The sequence below is a fragment of the Mustelus asterias genome, chromosome 9 (genome assembly GCF_964213995.1).
Source record: "Mustelus asterias chromosome 9, sMusAst1.hap1.1, whole genome shotgun sequence".
Classification (NCBI taxonomy): domain Eukaryota; kingdom Metazoa; phylum Chordata; class Chondrichthyes; order Carcharhiniformes; family Triakidae; genus Mustelus; species Mustelus asterias.
In genome coordinates, this window is record NC_135809.1 from 77,509,366 (window position 1) to 77,532,083 (window position 22,718).

Sequence of the window (22,718 nt, forward strand, 5' to 3'; positions counted from 1 at the left end):
TCGCCCCTGCCTCAGCTCCTCTGCTGCTTAAAACTTCAGTCATTCATTAGTATCCTCTAGAATTAGATGTTCCAATGCACTCCTGGACAGCCTTCCACATTCTATAAACTTCCAAAAATCTGCTCCCAGGGAAGCAATGTCTTAACTTTCAGTAAGTCCCAATTACCTATCACGCTATTTTCGCTGATCTGCATTGGCCCCGCTTGAGCAATGCCTCAGTTTTAAAATTTTCATTCTAGTTTTCAGATTCCTCCATGGCCTTGCCCTTCCTTATCTCTAATTTCCATCTCCACAACACCTCAAGGTACTGGCACGAATTCTGACCTCTGGAGCATCCCCGATTTTATGGCTACATCATTGGTGGCTGTGCCCTCAGCTTTGGGATTCCCTCCCTCAATCTCTCTGCTTCCCTACAACCTTTTGGTAATTTGCTCTAATACCTTACATCATGTTTTGCACAATCAGCATCTTTGAAATTTTAAATTTAAGGTGCTGCATAAACACATGTTGTTTATATTGTGGAGTTTTGTATTTTAAATTTTTTAACAGCTCAATAGAACCCCCACAGTGCAAAAGGAGGCCATTCGGCCCATCGAGCCTGCATTGACCACAATCCCACCCAGGCCCTATTCCCGTTATCCCAGGTATTTACCCTGGTAATCCCCTGACACGTGAGGCAAGTTGACCAATCCACCTAACCTACACATCTTTGGAGCGTGGGAGGAAACCGGAGCACCTGGAGGAAACCCACGCAGACACGGGGAGAATGTGCATACTCCCATCAGACAGTCGCCCAAGGCCGGAATTGAACTTGGGTCACTGGCACTGTGAGGCAGGAGTGCTAAGCACTGTGCCACCCAATACAGAAAGCACATTTGAAAGTAATTTCAGGGAAGAGAAACATAACTTCCACTTTTTTTGTATTCCAGTCCCTTTATGATGAACGTAAACATTCCACTCACCTTCCAAATTATTCTTTGGTGCCTGTAGACCAATTTTTAGTGATTTCTGTACATGGATCACTCTCTGCCCATACACAGTTTCTAACTCCTCAAACTCTCTCAGCAGAACTTCATTCTTAGTTCCAAGTTGTCAGTTCCTATGTGGACCTCAGCAACTGGATCCTCCTCCCCCAAGTTTATCTCTGGCTGTAAAGAGATGTTTTAACCCTGGCATCAAATGGGCATCATTTGGAAATCTGGTGTCAGCTGTAGGGAACAGTATTTATCCCCTGACTATTCTGTTTCCTACCACTACCACATTCTTCTTCACTCACTTGAATGGCTTCCTGCGTCATGTTGCTCTCATCAGTTTGTCCATCCACCCTGTAGTCCTTGTTCTCATCCACCCAGGTAGCAAGTATGTCATACCAATTGATCAAAGTCGAGGGCCAAAGCGCCTCCATCTTTAAATCCTAGATCCCCTAGCCAGCCTGATTTGCAACCACACCCTCCAATCCATGACCATTGGTCAATTCTAAAGTTCTACTTAACTGAAGAGATGTAACTACATCTTGGAATAGTGTGTCTACATAACTTCCCCCATCATGATGCTTCATAAAGTCCACAGTTCAGACTGCAACTCACCTACTCTGCATTAAAGTTCCTTGAGCTGTAGAAATGTTTGTCTGGCCTGACAATGCTCTCGACAAGCACCCACATGCTGCAGTTACAGCACATCATTATGCCTATCTAAGCTTGTGTTTTGCTTTGTTAATTTTAATTAAATCAATGATTTTAATTTTATTAAATTATTTATCTATCTTAAGTTACTAATTTAGCAAACTAAAGTAATAGCAAGTTGCAGTTTCCTAGCTTAGAAAATAAATTGTAAAACTCATCCAACAATGATCTACCTGCAGTCCTGTGATGTCAGTTTACAATTCCTAGTATACCAAGTGCTAGGAATTCTTGCTTTCTTCAATCAGCTGCTGGTTACTGCCATCACTCCTTTTCAATCCCTGATGCTCATGTTACCTGTGTCAATTTGACATAAGATATTCAAAACTGTATGTATCAAAACTTTTTTCTTTTTAAAATGGGCTTTTTGCTGAACCAAAAAAATGACTGCTACAAGTCACATGATCAGGATTGGCCCTGTGTTCTGGAAGCTACCAACAGGAGTTACAGGAACATAAGAGTCCTCATCATTGTGGAATCTCGCATCCAATTGTAAAATTATGATAATCACAACACCAGGGGACTCACAGATTAAAACTCCATTTGCCCGCAGAGCTGTAAACACAACTCATCTCACACTTGGGACTGTCCAGGTTCATTTCAAATTGACCATTGAGGGGACAATGGGTGTCATTTGCATCTTGTATGGATGGCACCTCTTTCCAAATCCAATGGCTGTGACATCCTGAAGTCAAAGCCAGAAACTGGATAAACATTCCTTTTCAAATGATTGTGGAGAAAGAAGGTCACATGACTTGGGTGAGCATTTTGAAATCTCAGTCTTCCTTTGAGAACTGAGAAATCGTCAGTCTGCTGTTTAACATCAAACAAGTGAACGCCAAGAAGCAGAACTCCAGCCTGTTCCTTGGCTCTGCTGGGAGATACCTACCATTGCCTAAAGAACTGACCCAGTCTCTGTAAACCCACTTCATCTTATGTATCAACACCAACTGTAAAGAGAACTCTACAACTACCAGCTAAACTCAAATTCCAATGTGAAAGAACTCCTCAATGGAGTCTTAACTCTGAACTCTGATTATCACATGAACTAATATTAATTTCCGTGGTTCTTGTACTGTTACTGTTCATAGTTGTAAACTTTCTTTCTATCCTCCCCTTCATGTGTGTTTGTGTAGTGGAGTGGGACATTACTAACATTCCTGCCTCAGGTTTTAAATGTGAATAAACTAACCACCTAGGCTAATGATAACGTGAGTTTGCTGCGAGTTATTCATAAATTGGATCGCACAAACAGAAGGTTTGGAAAAACACGCCACAGCCTATTTTTAAAAATAATTGAAGAACACCTTCTACTTATGGATATTTGATGAGAGGAATGAAGTTCAGTTTGTCTGTGTCTCCTGTATGATGTGGAGATGCCGGCGGTGTGGAGATATGAAGCTACGGCATCTCCGGAGCCTTCAACATGTCATTGATGAAGACGAACATCTCGCCAAGGCCATCCCCACATCCCCACTTCTTGCCTTCAAGCAACCACGCAACCTCAAACAGACCATTGTCCACAGCAAACTATCCAGCCTTCAGGAGAACAGTGACCACGACACCACACAACCCTGCCACAGCAACCTCTGCAAGACATGCCGGATCATCGACACGGATGCCATCATCTCACGTGAGAACACCATCTACCAGGTACACGGTACCTACTCTTGCAACTCGGCCAACATTGTCTACCTGATACGCTGTAGGAAAGGATGTCCCGAGGCATGGTACATTGGGGAGACCATGCAGACGCTACGACAACGGATGAATGAACACCGCTCGACAATCACCAGGCAAGACTGTTCTCTTCCTGTGGGGCAGCACTTCAGCAGTCACGGGCATTCAGCCTTGGATCTTCAGGTAAGCGTTCTCCAAGGCGGCCTTCACGACACACGACAGCGCAGAGTCACTGAGCAGAAACTGATAGCCAAGTTCCGCACACATGAGGACAGCCTAAACCGGGATGTTGGATTTATGTCACATTATCAGTAACCCCCACAGCTTGCCTCCTGGGCTTGCAGAATCTCACTAGCTGTTCTGTCTGGAGACAATACACATCTCTTTAACCTGTGTTTAATGCTCCCTCCACCCACATTGTCTGTACCTTTAAGACCTGGCTGGCTGTAGGGATTCGCATTCTAATCAGTATTCTGCAACTTGATTTTGTGTCTCTTTGCACTGTTTGAGAGCACATTTCCACTCCATCTGACGAAGGTGCAGCGTTCCGAAAGCTTATGATATTTACTACCAAATAAACCTGTTGGACTTTAACCTGGTGTTGTGAGACTTCTTACTGTGTTCTCCTGTATGAAACAGGGCTCCTATACTAAATTTATGTCATCAGTAAACTTTAATATATAACTCTCCACTACTTCATTTATAAATATAGTGAAAGGTGATAGCTAATCCCTGGAGAATGAGTAGTCACATTTTTCCAATTATCCCTACTCTCTATCTCCTATCTCCTAATCAGTTCTCGACTCATGTCAACAGGTTACTTTCAATTCTATGTGCTTCTATTTCTGTTAACAGTTCCTTCTGTGGAAATAGCCTGGAAATTATTTATGAAGCTGAATAGTGGTTTAAGATTCTGGATGGTATGCAGTTATCATCTGAGTAAGATGGTGTGAAAAAAAAATTAAATGAATAAAGAGTGCACAGCAACTCAATCAAACAATGAAAAACAGCTCCAAAGTGGACAGGATTGAATAGCACTTGCATGGAAAAGGTTGGTTGGATAATGGAGGAGATGGCTCAGATCTGAAGTTGCAAAAGTCAAGGTTCAGGCCAGACAACTGCAGAAGTCATGTTGAGCTTGGTTGGAATAGTTTAGGAGGATAATAATGGAAAAGTTGGTGAGGTCAGCACTAGTTCTTCAAATACATTGCCTGAAACTCATTTCACTCGGCAATTTATTTCAGCCTTCCCTTTTTCTGAATATTACACACCCACTGCATATTGACTGTTTCTTTGGTGGTCGTATACCTGACTTGACTTTGACATGTTGTCCTCCCTCTCCCTATCCTACTTAGTTTTATTCAATCCTATAATGAGGATAGCTTTAACTTCCAAATTTGAGCCTGCAGTTTACATGCAGAGTATTTCCAGCAGTTTCTGATCTTTAAAAAAAATTTCTCCCAGCCAGTGTCCAATGTACTTTGTGGTTTGGCTGAAAGTTCATGTTTCTTTCAAGAAAAATCAAGAAGTTGCCAAAAAGATGTGGTAGATGCAGACCTATAGAACAGTGTGACTGATAGATGGAATATGTCCATCTGATTATACAGTGGGGATTATAATGAATGAAACTGTTACAATTCCTCGCAAGACTTTTAGCATGCATGTAATAACGCAAGGTGAGTCAATGTGGCAATGGTTAACTAAAGGGGATTTATTAACAATAAAAACTATATACACAAAGGGTCAGTAGCACGAATAATACAGATCTACTAACAACGCCCTAACTCCAACTGGAACCCTCCAGCCCCGGGAATGCTCCCAATTGGCTCAGGTTCACATGCTCACACGCTATTGGCTGTGGCCAGATCATGTGGCCCACAAAGAATCGCTCCTTAATGGGGCCGCACTACCACAATGCATTCCCAGCCAAAAGGTAGTTTCAGAGGCCTCAAGAACTGAAATTTAAATCTCTTTGTGCCATGAATAGGTTGAAATTGCCTGCTATGGGCTACGTTTGCTGTTAAATATAGAATAATGCGCCACTTACTGTCCACTCTGAAAGACAATAAAAGTTATGGTGTCAGACCATTGCCTTCCAATTAAACCTACTGGCTTGGAATTTCCACTTTGTTATGCTATGTCTTTTGGCACAGTTCATCTGAGACTAGCATTGCCAGTGGAAAAACAACATACAATTTTAGGCACAAATTGTGCATTCTTTTACACTTGTTTAAATAATTTATTGCTCAAAGGAGGCTGCACCCACTGAATTGGTCATACCCTCCGCAGTGAATTAATCACCATTGGGAGTTTTCCAAAAATTACATTAATTTCCAGGCCTTTAAGGATTCTCCAAAATTAAATTGATTCTTTAAGGCACAATGTCACTAACAAGAGCAATTTAGGACCTTGGAATAACTATCTTTTTAAGAATATCAGGAAACTGACCATTGAACTCCAATATAACTAGCAAAGGGTTCTGCATATTATTGAAAAGTTATTTTCAGTAATTTAAAATCAGGTTACTCAAGTAGAAAATTGACACTGATCAAAGATTTATTTGTGATAAATCTATTTTTAGCTGTATTAACCAAACTGCACTGAGTCTATTAGGATTTTTAAGAAATTGCCTTTTAAAACACTGTCTGATTGCACTGGCTTACCTCGGCTTTTGCACTTTTTAATTCCTTTGTTCATGGGATGTGAGCGTTGACTTTTATTGTCCATCCTTAGTTGTCCTTAAGAAAGTGGTGGTGAGCAATATGCAAGTGAATGTAGGGAAAGAAACACTTCTCAAAGTGAAAGCAATTTGCATGTGTTTCGTGTAGAAACTCTATGCTAATGTTCTTATTTATTAGAGAAGGCAAGTGGCAAGGATGGCACCAAAAGTCTACAGAGGGATATAGACAAGTTAAGCTGAATGGGCAAAAACTTGGCAGATAGAATGTAATGAAGAAAATGTGAAATTATGCAGTTTGGTCAGAATATAAAGGAGCTGAATATTTTTTAAATGGAGAAAGACTGCAGAAAGCTGCAGCACAGAAGGATTTGGGAGTCTTTGTGCATAAAACTTACCGCATGTAAGTTTAGCAGGTAGATGGGAAAGCAAATGGAATGTTGGGAATGGAGTATAATATAGGGAAGTCTTGCCAAAACTTTCAAACTAATAGAGTTTGAAAACAAAGTGAGACCACACTTGGAATACGGTGAACAGTTTTGGTCTCCTTGTCAAAGGAAAGCTGTACTGGCATTGGAGGCAGTCCAAAGAAGGTTCACTAGGTGAATCCCGAGTATGGAGAGATTTTCTTACGAGGAGTGGTTGATTAAGCTGGAGTTTAGAAGAATGAGAGGCGACCTTATTAAGACATATAAGATTCTTAGTCTGCTTGACAGGGTAGATGCAGAGAGGTTGTTTCCCTTCATGGGATCATCTAGGACCAGAGGGCAAAATCTCAGAGTAAGAGGTCATCCATTTAAGACAGAGATGAGAAGGAATTTCTTCTGTCAGAGAGTCGGGAATCTGTGGAATTCTTTACCATAGTGGACTGTAGAGGCTGAGTCAATAGGAATGTTCAAAACTGAGATAGACAGATTTCTAATCGGTAAGGGAATCAAGGGTTATGGGGATAAGGTAGGAAAGTGCAGTTGAAGATTGTTTTATCAGATCAGTCATGATCTCATTAAATGGCAGAGCAGACTGGATGGGCTGAATGGCCTACTTCTGCTCGTGTATCTTATGGTCTTATTTTACAATAAAACAACCTGCACAGAATCAATATAATCACAGCAAAAGCCAGTCAATGCCGTAATTAGACAGCATTTAAACCATTCTAAACCAGAATCTGCCCAACATTTCAGTAGTTCTTTTCAGTAATTCTTTTCAGTAATTTCTCACCAAGACTGATGAAATGTTACATGGACCATGACTCCACAAAGTACTTAGCTGTTTGACATTGGATACCTTATACAAAGTGGGGAGTTGAGACTCCAGGATGGTGTGTATTCAGTTCTTATTGTTTGATTTTGAAGCAGAATAGTTTTGCAAATGAACCATATTCTTCTCAGTGGTGAGTGATGTAGGTTATGAATTATTTCCAACATTTAAGCAGATGAATGGACTGTCACCTACTGCTGAAATTTAATTTGCTTTTGGTAACATTGTAATGAAGACCATTCTAATTATACCTGGTTATCTAGATAATTAAAATTGTAAAATAACCCTTCAGTAATTTTGAACATAACCTAGATACCAGACTTTAGCCACTTAACTGATCTAATCATTGAATGTTCTACTTGAATCTTGTGAATAACATACCTTTCTGAGCACTGTGGTTGTTTTAAGGATATGTTTATGTATTGGCCTTTCCCTAGAACAATTTGATTCACTTAAAGATACAGCCACCTAAAGCTAATTTTGAAATATTTTCTCCAATATTCCAATCTGTATCTTATACATCTCAGTCATTGGTAGTATTCTCACTCTGAATCATTTACAAAACTGGACACACATTAGCGCTTCAGTGTAGCGCTGAAGGTATCCTGCATTGTTAAAGGTGCTGTACTCATGGAGAAAACATTAAACCGCAACCCAGTTTTCCCACTCGCATCACTGTAAAAGTTCCCATTGTATTGTTTGAAAACATACATAAGGTTCTCCCAGCCAACATTCATCCCTCAACCGCTTACCTATTTTGCTATTTGTAGGCACTTGCTTTATGCAAATCGGCATCTATGTTTGACTAGGTAACAATAACAGCATTTAAAAGTAACACTCAGTGAAGCATTGCCAATATTCTAAGGATGTATATGGTACTGTGCACTTTCTGGAATCATATAATACCCATATACTGTATAGTGCAATAAAATGAAAAGAATCTCTACTTGTTGAGGAGGACAACCTTGTGGGAGTAGGTCATTATTGAGGGAAACAGTGATAGACAGTTAACATTCATCAAGAATAGCGAATGCTGTTTAAATGATACTGGGGCATTAGATCTAATTTAGATCTCACACCACCAACAAAGTAGAGGTAATAATCCATTAGTTGAATTGATCTTAAATTGTTTTGTGATCTGGTAGTTTTGTAGAGGAAGAGGGTGTGTAGGGTGTGCACAATGCGCTAAGATTGTGGGTTACTTATAAATAGTTTTTATAGAGAAGTTAAAAATTTGCTATCATATAGCAACCTGTGATGATATGTATCTGCTTCCTCTTTAAAGTTTCTCTGTAAAGTGCTAAAGCCTGGTATTTACTTTGATCAGCAAAGTAAATTCTAATATTTTTAATTGCCACACTTTGCTTTTTGTTCTACTATTTGTTTTTGTGTATTCGCAATAATAATAATAGTGGTATTTTGTTCAAGAAACACATTCACATCATGAATAGAATTGCATAACTCAGTAATAATGTAATAATCATGTAATAACAAAAATAATATAACTGATATTATTTATATTATTATATAGCAGATAACTTGGATATGTGGACAGTATATTAAAAGAAGGATAATGTTGAATCAAATGATAGTAAAATTATGAACCAGTACACCATTCCTACATTGCAGACAAATTGCGAACTGGTACACCATTCCTACATTCCATAATTTTCTTCATTTAAGTACTTCATTGATGACACAAACCATGGAAGGAAAAGGGCTACATCAGTACTTTTCCATTCTGTGTCTTACAAGGTTAAATTTAGTAGAACTTCTGAGTTGCTTTGATTGCTCTGGGTGTATTGCAGATGATGTGGAGATGTAAAACCGTCCTCACACATGAGGACGGCCTAAACCGGGATCTTGGGCTTATGTCACACTATCAGTAACCCCCACAGCTTGCCTCCTGGACTTGCAGAATCTCACTGGCTGTCCTGTCTGGAGACAATATACATCTCTTTAACCTGTGCTTAATGCTCCCTCCACTCCACTCTGTATCTTTAAGACCTGGTTGGCTATAGAGATTCGCATTCTAATCAGTATTCTGTAACTTGATTTTGTGTCTCTGTATGCCCTGTTTGAGAGCAGATTTCCACTCCATCTGACGAAGGAGCAGCACTCCAAAAGCTAATGGCATTTACTACCAAATAAACCTGTTGGACTTTAACCTGGTGTTGTTAAAACTCTTACTGTGTATTGCAGATAACCAATTCTGAAATTGGGCAGATTGCAGAAAGGATTTTCCAAATATTAACTCTTCTTGTTTGTAAAGTTTCAAATTTTGTGACATTGTCAGTTATTTTGAAGGCGATTGTGGCGCACTTCTGTATTTTTTTCGATCTGGGTTGATGATTCGTGCGTGAGGCCAGAGTGCCACCCAAGCACGGCACATTCAAGCAAGTGACAATATAGTCAGTGCAGATCAACAACAGGTCATGGTCAGAGAGTCTGAAAGGAATAAGATATCTGAGAACGAACATCTATTTCTTTTTTCTTCAGTATACTGTCTACTTGCCATCCTGCTTCAATTCTGCTTGAATGTATATAGCCAGGAATTCCAACCTTTGTCAGGGTGTAATTGCCTAACTTTATGTCAAGGGAATGTGCTCATGTTTATTGAAGTCTACTCAGATGATAAATTTAGTAGCATTTAACTCCTTACCTTTTGCACCACCTTTCTTTGAGGCTGTCACGGGATTGATGAGCCTCACTGGCCATGCAGCCTAGAGTGTCATATCATCCACATACTTCCAGTATTTGAGATTAGAAGAGAGAGAACCTCATTCATGAAGATAAGTAATATAACTTCACAGCACCCCTTGGCGAACTCCATCAACTCAATCAAAACTAACTCACGGGTGGGGGAGGGGGGGGGAGAGCGGCGTTGGTGTTGGTGGAGATGGTGGTGTGTGTCACTGGATTATTCATCCAGAGGCCCAGGCCCTTTTGAGGATTCAAATCCCAGCACGGCAGCTGATGGAATTTAAGTTCAACGAATATAACTCTGGGAGGGAAAGCTAGTCTCAGTGATGGTGAGCATGAAACTATCATCAATTGTCGTAAAAACCCAGCTGGTTCACTAATAGCCTTTAGGGAAGGAAATCTGCTGTCCTTACCTGGCCTGGCCTACATGTGACTCCAGACCTGTGTCAATGTGGTTAGCTCTTAATCACCCTCTGAAATGGCCTAGCAAGCCACTCGACTCAAGGACAATTGGAGATGGGCAATTCATGTTGGCCTACTCAGCAACATCCCATGAGAGAAAAAAGAATGGCAATCCCATTGCAATAAATGCCAACATGCCATTTGTCTTCCTAATTGATTGCTGTACTTGCAGTGACGAACTGTCTTAGGTTTTCTGTGCTGTTTAACTGTATTATGTTGTAAATGTGCTTTCTCTGATCTGTCTCTCTCTCTCTCTCTGCCTTCCACCCCCTCCCCTTGGGGCAGCTCTATCTGGTGACTGCCAGCCACACACAGCTGTCATATGTTAACTTCCCTCCTGTTGGCCTGTTGGTACTGTTTCCAGCTCGAGGGTCACCAGGTCACATAGAGCAGTATTACAACGTCCCTTCATGTCTTGAAGAAAGCCACGGTCTGCTCCAGGCACTGTCCTCAAGAACAAAATCCTATCTTTTTATTTTTGATTACACTGTGCCAACCCATTCAATATGCTGAAATAGCTGGCCGTGCATGTTTGAAGAGTTATTTATATATACAGTTTTTGATCTCACTAGGAGCTTGTTTGTGGGTAGAGATCACAGTTATGTTCTAGAGCACTGATGGTTTGCCTGTACTGTAGGTGAGTCGAATACAATCCTATTGATGATAGAAATGCAAAATTAATCAGAGGTTCTTGGACACTTCTCTCTTATCTTAGTTATAGAACTGAACATATGATAGAATCCCTACAGTGCAGAAAGAGGCCAACTGGCCCATCGCGTCTGTACACGAATCGAGTCTGTACACAAAAGAGCATCCCACCCAAGTCCTCCCTATCCTCATAACCCCATTCATTTACCGTGGCTAATTGATCTAACCTACAGATCTTTGGACAGCAAGGGTCAATTTAGCATGGCCAATCCACCTAACCTGCACATCTTTGGACTGTGGGAGAAAATTGGAGCACCCAGAGGAAACTCATGCAGTTACGGGGAGAGCATGCAAACTCCACACAGGCACTCAAAGCTGGAATTGAACCTGGGTCCCCGCTGCTGTGAGGCAGCAGTGCTAACCACTGTGCTGCTCATACCTGTTGAATTTAGTGAGCCTCTAAACATCTTATCTGCTCTCATTATTTGCTATCATTGCTTGGGCAGATATCATTTTAACTGAGTGGTCATGATTTGAAACATGGGCCCAGAACCTGTTTCCTTGGTACAGTTCTAGTCCCCATACTACAGGAAGGACATAATTTGGGGAGGTTTGCAAGGGTCTGCCAAGGAAATTACAGCTATGAGGAAAGATTGAATAGGCTAGGATTGTTCACCTTAGAACAGAGGAGGCTGAGGGGTGACCTAATTGACATGTACAAAATTATGAGCGACCTAGACAAGGTAGACAAGAAAAACTTATTGTTTCCCGTAACTGAGGGGTCAGTTACCATGGTGCATGGCTTTAAGATGATTGGTAAGAGGGTTAGAAGGGCCATGAGGTGGTTGCGGCTGAAATACTGAATTCTTTTAAGGCGTTGGTGAGGCCACACCTGGAGTATTGTGTGCAGTTTTGGTGTCCTTATTTGAGGAAGGATGTTCTTGCTGTTGAGGAGTGCAGCAAAGATTTACCAGGCTGGTTCCTGGGATGGCAGGATGTCATATGAGGAGAGACCAAGTCGGTTAGGAGTTTAGAAAAGTGAGAGGGGATCTCATTGAAACTTTAAAAATTCCAACAGGATCAGACAGGGTAGATTCAGAAAGAATGGTCCTGATGGTGGGGGAGTCCAGAACTAGGGGTCATAGTTTGAGGACTGAAGTAAGGAAAATTTTCTTCGGCCAGAGGGTGGTGAATCTGTGGAATTCACTACCGCAGGAAGTAGTTGAGGCCAAAATGCTGTGTGATTTCAAGAAGGAATTAGATATAGCTCTTGGGGCTAAAGGGATCAAGGAATATGGGGGGAAGGTGTGACCAGGATATTGAATTTGATGATCAGCCATGATCATCATGGATTTCAGAGCAGGCCCAATGGGGCCTATTCCTGATTGTATTTTCTATGAAAGTTTCTGTGTACTTGGATCTACATCTAAAGTGTTGTAACCTGAAAGGCTACAGACCAGGTCCTGGAAAACTAGATTATATTAAGTACTAGTTTCTTTTTTCTCTCTTTTGACTGGCGCAGTCACGATGGGCTGAATGACCTCTTTTTGTGCTGTAACTGTCCCTATGCTTTTAATCCCTGTTCCCTGGGAGGCTTGTACCTGGGAGGTTTCCCCAGAAGGTATACTGGTGGTCCCCAACCCTGCAGAGGTCCCCACACACTGACTGCACAGGAATTACCCAAAAAGTTTAAACTTCCATTGGGAAATTACACTGAACCTGCAACCATTCAATACTCTGATTGAAATTGGAGACTTCAGATGGTTCCTACTGCTCTCCTAGCAAAATAGCTACCCAGGAAAAGTTAGAGAGATTAAAACCACTTCCAACACCTGAATAACTATAGTATTCACTCACCCCCACTAGAACCCCCGACCACCCACACTGGCGAGCTACCCTCTTAACCCTACATTCCGCAACAACTACCCTCCCAACTGTCCCCTCCCCGCCAGTCCTAATTGTCCTCTTTATCTGCACTCCCCTAACTACCCTCCTCAGCTACCCCTAATTACACCCTGACTAGTCACCACTCCCAAATACCCCCCCCCCACCACACTTACTTTCCTGAACACCCTAACCCCAGGCTCTCGAGGGCATTTAGGGCTGGGCAATGAATGCTGACTCAGCCAGTGAAGCCTGCAGCCCATAAATGAATAAAAGAAAACTTATCTTACATACCTGCCTTCTCCCTTTGCTTCACAAAATAGTTGGAACATTTAATCTTAACTCACTTAGGGCAGCTAATGCAATGAAAAGGGGCAGTGGCTTTACTTCTGCCAACGCTGTTACCCTGCCTTGCCGTTCCCTGGGAGGAGTTGGGATACGGCTGTGCTGCACAGGTCACTAGTCTGAGCGACATTGTGCAGCTTCCAACTTGGGCAAGTAAAAAGCAGCAGAGCGGCAATCCAAAGCTCTGGCCCCAATGAATTCCCAGGAACTTTCTGTGAACATTTTGAATAAATTTATAGGTAGTTTTTCTTTAAAATAGGAAAATGTTGCAGTGAACTTGGAAGAAATGATGTGTCTGACATATCTTGGACTGCATTGGTCACTGTAGAGCCAGGCTGAACATAAATTGAGGAAGTTTCCGTATTTAATTTACTTTGTTTGCTAAAGAAGGGTGTAGGAGATAAGTGTCCCTCCACATTATCTTTCTCTTTGTTTCTCCTCCCTTGTTTCTGTCTGCCCAGTTTCCTGTTACAGCTCTGACATGCCACAAGTATATTATTCCAGGTGATATTTGCTCACAATTGAAGTACAAGTAACCAGTTAATTGAAAAATGGTTTGGGAAGATGTTTTTAAAGAAATTGCTGTTCATCAGGTGGTATATGTTCTGAAAAATCCAGCACATTAAGGAAATGTTTTGTTTTACTTTCTGTCTTTTGATATTTTTTGAATTGAAGATATTCTGATTTTTGAAGAGTGTGGATGATATTGGAGCAGTTTGTAAGCTGAGTTAATCAGTACACTTAAAGTTGAAAGCTCCTTTGGTTAACAACCATCTTCAGTGATAATCTAACTTGTTCATACCCTGAAAAACCTACTTGTTTAGGCCCGCTGCCCTCTGCATCTGAAACTTGGCTGTAATAGAGGCATGATCTGTTGCCGGAATTGACTACTCTTCTGAGTTTGAAAAACCTGATGCACCTTAAGGATGTTGCCTTCTTTGATTAGCATTACAAACATTCCACTTAGATCAACAGGCTGACTGGTTTACTTGTGAATCTCTGGAAGAATAACAGTACCACCATCCTTCCTGCCAGGGCTGTAGCTATCTTTTCCTGTCCACCTGAGTCCACTTCACTGGCTGACCAGGGCACAGTCATGCATGCACTGTTGCACCTGTCACTCTCGAAGCTGCACCAATGCTGAAACTGTTAACTTTTTTTTAGAGTGAATTCCAGAGCAATGTCGTCTCATTAAAAGAGAAAATGAAACCTGCTCCATTTAATCTACTCCATGTTGCCCTTGGGGCTATGTTTGCTGAAGAAAGACCATTGGGAGAGAAGAGAGAGTGTAATATTAATATATATTAACTGTAAATAGTCTGCCTCTGGGTAATAAAGAATAGCAAATAGCATTTATATTGCAGTTTCAACTTCAAAAAGCTTTCTGAGGCACATCAAGGATGTAATCAGCTAAAGAACACTAAACCAGAAAGGAGGATGCTGAATAAACTTGGCCAAACATTTAGACTGGGATTTTCTGTCCGAAGATCCCCACCATGGGAAGAGCCAGAAAATGCCGCCCTTAGTTTCCAAAATGATCTTAAAGAAGGTGTGGGAGATAGAAAGAAGGATGAGAGAAGTCCAGAGTGTGGGAGGTAAAACAAAGAGACTATAGAAGGAGTGTACTTTTCATGCTCCCTTTATCCAACAGTCTCCACATCAACCCATTAACTGCGATTGCAGAAATTTAAACCTAGCTCAGGGGCACATTGCTGTTAGATTGGTGGTAACTGCAGTCATCATTCAGAAAGGATGTACAAAGGAAAGTATAAAAGATACGATTTAAAAAAGTAGCTTGCATTCTGACACCGAGGACCTTGATATTTTACAGGGATGCACTGCATATGTTGAAGCAAAAAGATGCCACGACATTACCCAGGACAGCAGCCAGTGCCCCTATGCAAGCCCCTGTGAAGAGCACGCAAGCAACGCCAACCACCCCTGGATATCCCAGACCCTCCATACCACCAATCTCCATTCCAGGACAGCCGTTAACCCCGGTGAGTTTACTGAATTGTAACTGATAGAATAGAATGAAATAGGTTTCGTAAGAAAATCATTTGCCCTTTGAGTACTGAATCTGTTTTTTTTTGTATTGTACAGAAAAACACCATTGTTGAATCTTGAAAGCCATTTATGGGTGTTAATGTTCACCACGACAATCAAATTAAAAATAGATCATTCTCTCCTTGTGTTTGATAAGATTACAAAATCATAGAGCCATACAATGCAGAAGGAAACCTTTCAGCCCATCGAGCCTGCACCAACAAGAATCACACCCAGGCCCGATCCCCATAAACCCATATATTTACCCTGCTAATCTGACACTAAGGGGCAATTTAGCATGGCCAATCAACTTAACCCGCACATCTTTGAACTGCGGGAGGAACCCGGAGCACCCAAAGGAAACCCACGCAGACACGGGGAAAATGTGCAAACTCCACACAGACAGTGATCCAAGGCTCCAAGGCTGTCATTGAACCCGAGTCCCTGGCACTGAGGCAGCTGCGCTAAGCACGGTACCACCGTGCCGCCTCACCAAATTTCCACCACAACTCACTCTCACAACCTTACCAACTGTCTCCGGCTGAATATTTTCAGCATTTACTGTTTTTATTCATTTTCTATTTCTGCAAAGATAATGTAAATGTAGCCTCAACAGTGTATCTTTTCTGCTGGGAGGATGTTCCATATTGCTTTGTGGTGAACTCGAACCGCTCATTCCCCCTGCAACCCCCTCTCCTCACCACTCCCTCCCCCTCTTCCTTTCCCGCCCTGTCCCCCTCATACCATCTCCTTCCCCGGAACTTATCCCTCCCCTGCAACGGCCTCCAGGAACTCTCCTTCACCCGCCGCCCCTCTCTCCCCCCCGCCGCCCCTCTCTCCCCCCCGCCGCCCCTCTCTCCCCCCCGCCGCCCCTCTCTCCCCCCCGCCGCCCCTCTCTCCCCCCCGCCGCCCCTCTCTCCCCCCCGCCGCCCCTCTCTCCCCCCCGCCGCCCCTCTCTCCCCCCCGCCGCCCCTCTCTCCCCCCCGCCGCCCCTCTCTCCCCCCCGCCGCCCCTCTCTCCCCCCCGCCGCCCCTCTCTCCCCCCCGCCGCCCCTCTCTCCCCCCCGCCGCCCCTCTCTCCCCCCCGCCGCCCCTCTCTCCCCCCCGCCGCCCCTCTCTCCCCCCCGCCGCCCCTCTCTCCCCCCCGCCGCCCCTCTCTCCCCCCCGCCGCCCCTCTCTCCCCCCCGCCGCCCCTCTCTCCCCCCCGCCGCCCCTCTCTCCCCCCCGCCGCCCCTCTCTCCCCCCCGCCGCCCCTCTCTCCCCCCCGCCCCCGCCCCTCTCTCCCCCCCGCCGCCCCTCTCTCCCCCCCGCCGCCCCTCTCTCCCCCCCGCCGCCCCTCTCTCCCCCCGCCGCCCCTCTCTCCCCCCCGCCGCCCCTCTCTCCCCCCCGCCGCCCCTCTCTCCCCCCCGCCGCCCCTCTCTCCCCCCCGCCGCCCCTCTCTCCCCCCCGCCGCCCCTCTCTCCCCCCCGCCGCCCCTCTCTCCCCCCCGCCGCCCCTCTCTCCCCCCGCCGCCCCTCTCTCCCCCCCGCCGCCCCTCTCTCCCCCCCGCCGCCCCTCTCTCCCCCCCGCCGCCCCTCTCTCCCCCCCGCCGCCCCTCTCTCCCCCCCGCCGCCCCTCTCTCCCCCCGCCGCCCCTCTCTCCCCCCCGCCGCCCCTCTCTCCCCCCCGCCGCCCCTCTCTCCCCCCGCCGCCCCTCTCTCCCCCCCGCCGCCCCTCTCTCCCCCCCGCCGCCCCTCTCTCCCCCCCGCCGCCCCTCTCTCCCCCCCGCCGCCCCTCTCTCCCCCCCGCCGCCCCTCTCTCCCCCCCGCCGCCCCTCTCTCCCCCCCGCCGCCCCTCTCTCCCCCCGCCGCCCCTCTCTCCCCCCGCCGCCCCTCTCTCCCCCCCGCCGCCCCTCTCTCCCCCCCCGCCGCCCCTCTCTCCCCCCCGCCGCCCCTCTCTCCCCCCCGCCGCCCCTCTCTCCCCCCCGCCGCCCCTCTCTCCCCCCCGCCGCCCCTCTCTCCCCCCCGCCGCCCCTCTCTCCCCCCCGCCGCCCCTCTCTCCCCCCCGCCGCCCCTCTCTCCCCCCCGCCGCCCCTCTCTCCCCCCCGCCGCCCCTCTCTCCCCCCCGCCGCCCCTCTCTCCCCCCCGCCGCCCCTCTCTCCCCCCCGCCGCCCCTCTCTCCCCCCCCGCCGCCCCTCTCTCCCCCCCGCCGCCCCTCTCTCCCCCCCGCCGCCCCTCTCTCCCCCCCGCCGCCCCTCTCTCCCCCCCGCCGCCCCTCTCTCCCCCCCGCCGCCCCTCTCTCCCCCCCGCCGCCCCTCTCTCCCCCCCGCCGCCCCTCTCTCCCCCCCGCCGCCCCTCTCTCCCCCCCGCCGCCCCTCTCTCCCCCCCGCCGCCCCTCTCTCCCCCCCGCCGCCCCTCTCTCCCCCCCGCCGCCCCTCTCTCCCCCCCGCCGCCCCTCTCTCCCCCCCCGCCGCCCCTCTCTCCCCCCCGCCGCCCCTCTCTCCCCCCCGCCGCCCCTCTCTCCCCCCCGCCGCCCCTCTCTCCCCCCCGCCGCCCCTCTCTCCCCCCCGCCGCCCCTCTCTCCCCCCCGCCGCCCCTCTCTCCCCCCCGCCGCCCCTCTCTCCCCCCCGCCGCCCCTCTCTCCCCCCCGCCGCCCCTCTCTCCCCCCCGCCGCCCCTCTCTCCCCCCCGCCGCCCCTCTCTCCCCCCCGCCGCCCCTCTCTCCCCCCCCGCCGCCCCTCTCTCCCCCCCGCCGCCCCTCTCTCCCCCCCGCCGCCCCTCTCTCCCCCCCGCCGCCCCTCTCTCCCCCCGCCGCCCCTCTCTCCCCCCCGCCGCCCCTCTCTCCCCCCGCCGCCTCTCTCCCCCCGCCGCCCCTCTCTCCCCCCCGCCGCCCCTCTCTCCCCCCCGCCGCCCCTCTCTCCCCCCGCCGCCCCTCTCTCCCCCCCGCCGCCCCTCTCTCCCCCCCGCCGCCCCTCTCTCCCCCCGCCGCCCCTCTCTCCCCCCCGCCGCCCCTCTCTCCCCCCGCCGCCCCTCTCTCCCCCCCGCCGCCCCTCTCTCCCCCCCGCCGCCCCTCTCTCCCCCCCGCCGCCCCTCTCTCCCCCCGCCGCCCCTCTCTCCCCCCCGCCGCCCCTCTCTCCCCCCCGCCGCCCCTCTCTCCCCCCCGCCGCCCCTCTCTCCCCCCCGCCGCCCCTCTCTCCCCCCGCCGCCCCTCTCTCCCCCCGCCGCCCCTCTCTCCCCCCCGCCGCCCCTCTCTCCCCCCGCCGCCCCTCTCTCCCCCCCGCCGCCCCTCTCTCCCCCCCGCCGCCCCTCTCTCCCCCCGCCGCCCCTCTCTCCCCCCCGCCGCCCCTCTCTCCCCCCCGCCGCCCCTCTCTCCCCCCCGCCGCCCCTCTCTCCCCCCCGCCGCCCCTCTCTCCCCCCCGCCGCCCCTCTCTCCCCCCCGCCGCCCCTCTCTCCCCCCCGCCGCCCCTCTCTCCCCCCGCCGCCCCTCTCTCCCCCCCGCCGCCCCTCTCTCCCCCCCGCCGCCCCTCTCTCCCCCCCGCCGCCCCTCTCTCCCCCCCGCCGCCCCTCTCTCCCCCCGCCGCCCCTCTCTCCCCCCGCCGCCCCTCTCTCCCCCCCCGCCGCCCCTCTCTCCCCCCCGCCGCCCCTCTCTCCCCCCCGCCGCCCCTCTCTCCCCCCCGCCGCCCCTCTCTCCCCCCGCCGCCCTCTCTCCCCCCCGCCGCCCCTCTCTCCCCCCCGCCGCCCCTCTCTCCCCCCCGCCGCCCCTCTCTCCCCCCCGCCGCCCCTCTCTCCCCCCCGCCGCCCCTCTCTCCCCCGCCGCCCCTCTCTCCCCCCGCCGCCCCTCTCTCCCCCCCGCCGCCCCTCTCTCCCCCCCGCCGCCCCTCTCTCCCCCCCGCCGCCCCTCTCTCCCCCCCCGCCGCCCCTCTCTCCCCCCCGCCGCCCCTCTCTCCCCCCGCCGCCCCTCTCTCCCCCCCGCCGCCCCTCTCTCCCCCCCGCCGCCCCTCTCTCCCCCCCGCCGCCCCTCTCTCCCCCCCGCCGCCCCTCTCTCCCCCCGCCGCCCCTCTCTCCCCCCCGCCGCCCCTCTCTCCCCCCCCGCCGCCCCTCTCTCCCCCCCCGCCGCCCCTCTCTCCCCCCCGCCGCCCCTCTCTCCCCCCCCGCCGCCCCTCTCTCCCCCCCCGCCGCCCCTCTCTCCCCCCCCGCCGCCCCTCTCTCCCCCCCCGCCGCCCCTCTCTCCCCCCCGCCGCCCCTCTGTCCCCCCCCCGCCGCCCCTCTGTCCCCCCCCGCCGCCCCTCTCTCCCCCCCGCCGCCCCTCTCTCCCCCCCCGCCGCCCCTCTCTCCCCCCCCCGCCGCCCCTCTCTCCCCCCCCGCCGCCCCTCTCTCCCCCCCCCGCCGCCCCTCTCTCCCCCCCCCGCCGCCCCTCTCTCCCCCCCCCCGCCGCCCCTCTCTCCCCCCCCCGCCGCCCCTCTTTCCCCCCCCGCCGCCCCTCTCTCCCCCCCCGCCGCCCCTCTCTCCCCCCCCGCCGCCCCTCTCTCCCCCCCCGCCGCCCCTCTCTCCCCCCCCGCCGCCCCTCTCTCCCCCCCGCCGCCCCTCTCTCCCCCCCCGCCGCCCCTCTCTCCCCCCCGCCGCCCCTCTCTCCCCCCCCGCCGCCCCTCTCTCCCCCCCGCCGCCCCTCTCTCCCCCCCCGCCGCCCCTCTCTCCCCCCCCGCCGCCCCTCTCTCCCCCCCCGCCGCCCCTCTCTCCCCCCCCGCCGCCCCTCTCTCCCCCCCCGCCGCCCCTCTCTCCCCCCCCCCGCCGCCCCTCTCTCCCCCCCCGCCGCCCCTCTCCCCCCCCGCCGCCCCCCCTCTGTCGTCCCCCCCCGCCGCCCCCCCTCTGTCGTCCCCCCCCCGCCGCCCCCCCTCTGTCGTCCCCCCCCCCGCCGCCCCCCCTCTGTCGTCCCCCCCCCCGCCGCCCCACCTCTGTCGTCCCCCCCCCGCCGCCCCCCCTCTGTCGTCCCCCCCCCGCCGCCCCCCCTCTGTCGTCCCCCCCCCCGCTGCCCTGGCCGCCCCTCTGTCCCCCACCCCCAAGCCATCTCTCCATCGCCCCTCCAGCCGCCCGTCCGTCCCCTCTCCCTGCCACCCCTCCTTCCCACCCCCGCCTATCTCAACTCCCTCATCCCCTGTCATTCTCCCACCCTCAAGTGTGGGTTTCCTCCCACAGTCCAAAAGGCGTGCTGGTTAGGTGGATTGGCAATGCCAAATTGCTACTTATTGTCCCATGATGTGTACGTTAGAGGGATTAGTGAGGTAAATACATGGGGTAATGGGGACAAGGCCTGGATGGGATGCCCATTTCGGGAGTCGGTGCAGACTCGATGGGCTGAAAACTCAGCAGATCTGCCAGAAGAGGAACAAAGTCTTTGTTTTGCGCTGAGGTAATACATGTACCCCCCCTGCTCCCCTTCACACCAAGACATCTGTCTTTTGTTGCAGTTTCTTCGTTCTCCCTCCTTTCAATGCTGATGAAGACTCTCTATATTGTCTCAAGATATTAACGTTATATTCAAATATAGTTGGTCTAGACTGTAATAATTCAACTTTGAGGGAAAATCCATTTATATCCAGCTCCAGTACAATCAAATCCTGATCATCATTGTTCTGTTTCCCTCAAAATGTTACGTTTGGTATAGATTATATCTTGATCAGAGTTCCTGTAAACTAAGATTGAAAATACCCAATTTGTAATCTGTTCAATGTAACCCACCCAATTACAGAAACAATATTCAGTCAAAACAAAACTGAAAATACTTCACTGAATCCTCAATTATGTAAACTGACGGAAAATGTGCTGCTGTTTTTATATAAAATTGAGTACTTCTCTTTCGACGTTTAAAGATGGATTTATGTTTATATAGCATCTTTCACAACCTTAGAATGTTCCAGAAGTGCTTTATGACAACTTAGATACTGTTTGAAGTGTAGTGATGTTGTAATGTAGGAAATGTGGCACCCTGTTTGCATTCGGCACAGCTCTGCAAACAGCAATGTTATAATTACCAGATAATTGTTTTTTCAGTGCTATTGGTTGAGAGATAAATATTGCTCAGGATACCAGGGATTTGTTTCCTGCTGCTCTTCAGAATAGTGCTGTGATGTTCCTTCTTGTTCACCCAAGAGGGCAGGTGCACCCTCGGTCTAACATCTCACCAAAGCAGCCACACCTCCGACAGTGCAGAACTTACTGTCGGCCTGGATCACGTGCTCAAGTCTCTAGAATAGGTCTTGAACCCACTACCTTCCAACTCTGAGATTAGAGTGCTACCACTAAGCTGATGCTGACACCAAGCGCTGATGAGCTGATCATCCAGTTTTGTGATCAGTGGGATATTGTGTACATAAAGTGTTGTCGACAAAGCAGCATTCCGAGATAAAAAGTGCTACCTACAAAATAAATATAATTTTAATTGACCGTATGTAAAACAGATGGAAAGGGGTTTGGTCCATTAAACCTCTGTAGATATGTAGAAATCGGGAGATAGATAGCAGTACAAATACAAAGGAAATGGGTTTAACTGAATAAATGAGGAGAGTTCCCTTAAGCACTTTGTCTTCCATCTAACATGGAGCCCAGAATACTCAAATTTGTTATGAGTAATGAAGCAAAAATAGTGATCTGGCAGTAAGGGAGTATCTTGTGAAAAGTTGCAGCAAAATAGTGAATTCAAAATTAACCTAAAACAGGAAAAAGGAGGGTCACAAACCATCATTTTGGACTTGAAACAGAGCTAAGTTTGAAAGAATGAGGAAGGAATTGACCACAATATGGTGACATAATTCATTTGTGAATCTACAGCCCAATGGTGGAGTGTAGGAAATAGCTACACACCACGGAAAGACCGTCGTGGTTTTTCTGGGAGGCTGCCACCATGCTTTACAAGAATGGTTAAGATCAACATTAACTGAAATGAGAAGGTCTATATAACAGCAGTCTATATCATAGAAATCATAGAAACCTTACAGTACAGAAAGAGGCCATTCGGCCTATCGAGTCTGCACCGACCACAATCCCACCCAGGCCCTACCCCCATATCCTACCCACTAATCCCTCTAACCTACGCATCTCAGGACACTAAGGGGCAATTTTGTTTTAGCATGGCCAATCAACCTAACCCGCACATCTTTGGACTGTGGGAGGAAACCGGAGCACCCGGAGGAAACCCACACAGACACGAGGAGAATGTGCAAACTCCACACAGACAGTGACCGAAGCCGGGAATCGAACCCAGGTCCCTGGAGCTGTGAAGCAGCAGTGCTAACCACTGTGCTACCGTGCCACCCGCAGTGCAGTGGAGAGGAATTTCGGGGGGGGAAAAACTTGGAGATTATTACG

At 49.9% G+C, this 22,718-nt stretch overlaps 1 protein-coding gene across 2 annotated transcripts in view; it reads left to right on the forward strand.

Moving 5' to 3' along the window:
* Window positions 1-22,718, forward strand: part of pdhx (pyruvate dehydrogenase complex component X) — a 285,318-nt gene that overhangs the window by 130,218 nt on the left and 132,382 nt on the right. For both annotated transcript variants that reach the window (XM_078220382.1, XM_078220383.1), the window contains exon 6: window positions 15,167-15,335. In XM_078220382.1, coding sequence (XP_078076508.1) covers window positions 15,167-15,335 — 169 coding nt within the window. The remainder of the gene's footprint in view (window positions 1-15,166; window positions 15,336-22,718) is intronic.